General features: G+C 30.4%; 1 protein-coding gene across 1 annotated transcript; it reads right to left on the reverse strand.

Annotated features, from left to right (window-relative positions):
* Nucleotides 1-2,346: 2,346 nt before the first annotated feature.
* Nucleotides 2,347-4,108, reverse strand: LOC112602379. The gene is made up of 3 exons (XM_025350425.1): nt 3,691-4,108; nt 3,455-3,600; nt 2,347-2,869 (listed from the first exon to the last, which is right to left on the reverse strand). Exons 1-3 carry the CDS (start codon nt 3,737-3,739, stop codon nt 2,393-2,395), a joined length of 672 nt encoding a protein of 223 aa, XP_025206210.1. The 5' UTR covers nt 3,740-4,108; the 3' UTR covers nt 2,347-2,392.
* Between the last annotated feature and the right edge of the window lie 564 nt (nt 4,109-4,672).

Genomic DNA, 4,672 nt, shown 5'->3' on the forward strand with positions numbered 1-4,672 from the left:
AACGACGAACGTTGACGTAAGAGTGGAATAAATATTAAATAGCGGTAAACATTTGAAAAAAAAAATTGATTGAACAAAATTTAATAAACCGCTAAACTGATTTATCATTTATGACATAATATTATATCGTATTATCGTATAATCGAGTACTAAGCAGCCGATGTTTTAAGCTCAACCCTGTGTTTGATCGTTATTTGAATATAAATATTTACTATGAGTATATTATAAAAATAAACCATCCAGGAGTAGATTTAAAATTCGTTTCCCGTGCACAGTATTCGTCATAAATCAAATATTAAATTTACTTATGTGTGCACTGTACACACATTAGGTATACGAACCAATATGTACGCTGTAGTAGTGCTGTAGCGTGGCCCGTAAGCAATGCGCAAACGTTGACGTTAATTTTAATTAATATTACTACTGCGGCGACTACTGTGTACACAATGTACGTATTTATCTGACTGGTGTTGACTTGTTGTGTTACGAATGCGTTTTTAAATGTCGATTTAGTTAGAGCATAAAAATAATAATGTAAGACGATTTGTGAGTAGGTAAACGTAGGTAATTAAAAACGTATGTATAACGTAAGTCGAGCTATATAGATATCATTGTGTCGCTGATTATAGATATTTCAATCGGTGACATCGCTGCATTGCATGGATTGGCCGTGCACAATAATATTATTTAAAAAAAAAAAAAAAAAAAAAAAAAATGACATATCGCATGATGTTAGAATAGTCTCACTTGTTTATTGTTGTTATATTTTTTTTTAATTCCGTCACTATATTAACCGCAAATATTCTAAAATCGATCGTAGAGTGTTGCTGTCCGTTTTTACGCTGTGGCTTCTAATTTTATTGCATTATGTATTATATTGGAATACGCATTGCCGTGCGTTAATGCACCGTCGGTATTATTATTACGATATTTGCCTATAAAATTAGAACTTACACAAATTCGGAACGAAAGTGTTGTAGTTTGATTAACATTTGTATACGAACAGGAAATCGTATATCAAACAGAACCTGCGTGTGATGGGCTCCGCAACGTCGAAACCAGAAAAATGTGTAATGGAAACACGCTGGACGTGCGATACATTATGACCTATCCGATGACATCTGGTGAACAAAAGTACATATTGTATATACCTTCTAAGTCCTGACGTCATTGTGTACCATCGCGCCACAGCACGAACGCCACAGACTTCATAAAATAAATCGTATTAAAAATACAGCGCACACTGGGTGTATCAAGTTATAACATTATTACGTTATTGTTAATGTGCACGCGTGTGAATACCCATCACACACTTTTAGAACGTTAATACGGACGCGTCACACGAACATATTTTAAAAGTCTAAAACAACCGAAAAAAAAATAAAATCACAATATTATGCGCGTAACAATAATATTTGTTGTAAATCATAACCCTTATAATAACGCGCGTTATAATGTCATACGCAATCAGTGTAGACAATACATATCGTCGGTGAAACTGCAATACCTCGTAAGTCCAAAATTTACTTTTTTCAGGAGACACATAAATGTGTTTATAAAATCAATATTTTTCTAATTTTGCAACAAATATATGAAAATAATCTATAAATTATAGTTATATTTTAATTATTTTATAAATTAACCAATTATTATTATTGATAATTTTTTTTATGACTTACGAGGTATTGTTTCATAGTTTTCATAAATGTATTTGACATACTAGGTATTAAGTAATGGGTTTTTACTACAGTATGACAAAAAATTCTGTCATAATAATTTAAGATTTGTTCTATAAATTGAATAGAGAATAATATAAAATATCTTTGTTATCTTTATTAATTAAAATTTAAAACAAATGAAAATAAAACAATTTATGTACTTAAGTATTCTGGTTCAGTCTTGAACATTTCACTGGTAATTTTAGAAAAAAAGCATAATTTTCATTTAAAATTTAACATTAAAACAAATTGTGTACCTCTTATTACAAGTTCAGTCTTGAACTACTCATTGGTAATTGCACTAAAATATCAACAACATTAACATTATAGTATAAACAAAAACAAAAACTTACAGTTCTGGCATGAACAGTTAAAATAAAAACAATTTATGTACTTATGTATACTGGTTCAGTCTTGAACATTTTCACTGGTAATTTTAGAAAAAAAGCATAATTTTCATTTACAAATTAACATTAAAACAAATTGTGTACCTCTTATTAGAAGTTCAGTCTTGAACTACTCATTGGTAATTGCAGTAAAAAAAGAATAACATTAACATTATAGTATAAAACAAAAACATACAATTCTGGCATGAGCAGTTAAAATTAAAAGAGTTGTATCTACTAACATAAAATGAATATTAATAATATTTACATTTTATTAAGATAATTAAATTATAAAGATTTTATTTGGTCATAGAACGGATGACAATCCTTTGGTAGCACTGCCTTAAGTTGCTGTAGATCTTGCCATTTTGATTTAGGAACTTTTAATTGAGACTCATGGAATTGTTCATAAATAATAGGAGAATGAATTTCTACTGTCTTTCTCTTCTTTTGAGCAATGGCGAGATCACTATAATATTCATCATCAAAGTTCAGCTTATAATCTATAGTGCCATTACAGTTGTAACGGAGAGCTTTAATTTGGGTAACTGTTGCATCTCCAGCAGCTTTTCCTGGCCTTATATTATCATATCTATTAACATTCTTCTGATAATTTAAAAAAAAAGAGATATCACAATCTTTTACTTCATATGGAAATGGTTTTGATCTTGCAGTTTTGGTTATTTTTATGTAGTCAGATGGTAGATGAATATCTGTATTTTTTAATTTCCTTTCAATTAATGAGTGTACAGAGTCACACTCCATTTGAGTGTGACCTTTGGTCAGATATTTTTGTTCTATGATTATTTTATGTGTAACAGAAAACTCGAGTAACGCGTTAGACAAAACTGTATTCTTGTTCTGGTAACAGCACCCATCACTCCATAATATTATATTCTTATTTTGATTCTTGTTGTAACACATAGATAATTGGTCAATAATACAACTCGTAAAGGCAGAAGCAGTTAAGTTACACTGAGTTTCGTCCCACCAATAACACATACACTCATGGGTACCAAGATTGTACACTGTAAAATTGTGTACACAGAGCTTACATTTGTAATACAGAGCACTAGCTTTTAAGAATGGACATACCTTTACAGCTTGTAAGTCCATGGTGAAGACAATTAGTTCTTCTGAAAGTGCCTTTCTGAAAGTTCGTCAATAACCCAAATAACATTTACCTTTCATACGCAATGACTGGTTAGAGTTCCTTTTCCAGTTTTCAGGTATACTTTTTTTTGCTCGTATCCTTTCGTTTGTATACTTTTCAGTTTGCACCTCAAGTAATTGTACTATGCTCTCGTCAGGGTTAAGCTCCATGGTTTCATTAGGGCCATTCGTTTCCATTTCATTTTGCACATCCAGTAATTGTATGCTCTGGTCAGGGTTAAACTCCATACCTTCATTAAAGTCATTCATTTCCATTTCATTCTGAAATTCCATTGATTGTATGCTCTGGTTGGGGTTATACTCCATACTTTCATTAAAGTCTTCTAAAAATTAAAAAAATAGACATAAATCATGATGAGCAGGTTTAACAAAGTAATATTATTATGATTGTTAATTAAAAATAGAAAAATTACCATCATCTTCAAATTGATCTAACAGATCGTCGATCTCGTCCGCATTCATGTTGACGCACAATAAAACAAAATAATATTACTAATTCTAAGTAGCTTAATAAAGTTATAAGCTTAATAATTAATTAACAAATTTAATTATGATAACATGTTGTTATGAGATACGATATGTTAGTATCAAAAATTTTAAAAACTGATATACGATGTATTATGACACGGAGATACGAGATATTAGTATCAATAATTTTGATAGATGACATACGATATATTGTTTGACATTTATAACCTCTTTGGAAATTTGATATACGAGATATTTACACAACAATCGTATAGAGTATTTTTTTCCGAATATTTTGATGTATATATCTTATTTTCGACTTTTTTGGACTTACGAGGTATTGCAGTTTCACCGACGATATTATGCAGTACATAATATTTACATAATCGGTCGACACGACTGGGAATATGAAAATTAGTGATTAAAATAATGTACCTATAGGTGCTCGGTGCAACGCTATAATATCATAACAGACGTTATACAACACCACGGAAACATCTATATTATTATTAATGAACGGGTGCGTGGTCTCTTTTTTTTTAATCAAATCATTACAATTCAACGATTTGACGACCAGTCCCAACGATTATGACGAACTAAGTGTTTTGATGTGTTATGATAATATGCTATACGCATAGTATGTTCTGCCGTGGCACGTGAACGTGTATAATATAATATAGTGTCCATTACCAATTATCCAAAGCAAATTAAAATAATTTACAGTTCTTTATAACGGTCATATAGGACGCGTTAGGTTCAAAAAAAAAAAAAAAAATGTTGTATACGTACATAAACACACTGGAAACATACAGTTGTAGTATAATATTATAGAACTATTATTTTAACGGGTGCGGTCAGAACGAATTATAATATAGTCACAGAACGAAATATTAACACATTTTTCAAAATATTCTAATTGATCCTGCT

Source organism: Melanaphis sacchari, unplaced genomic scaffold (assembly GCF_002803265.2).
Source record: "Melanaphis sacchari strain LSU unplaced genomic scaffold, SCAv2.0 Contig103_pilon_pilon, whole genome shotgun sequence".
Taxonomy (NCBI): domain Eukaryota; kingdom Metazoa; phylum Arthropoda; class Insecta; order Hemiptera; family Aphididae; genus Melanaphis; species Melanaphis sacchari.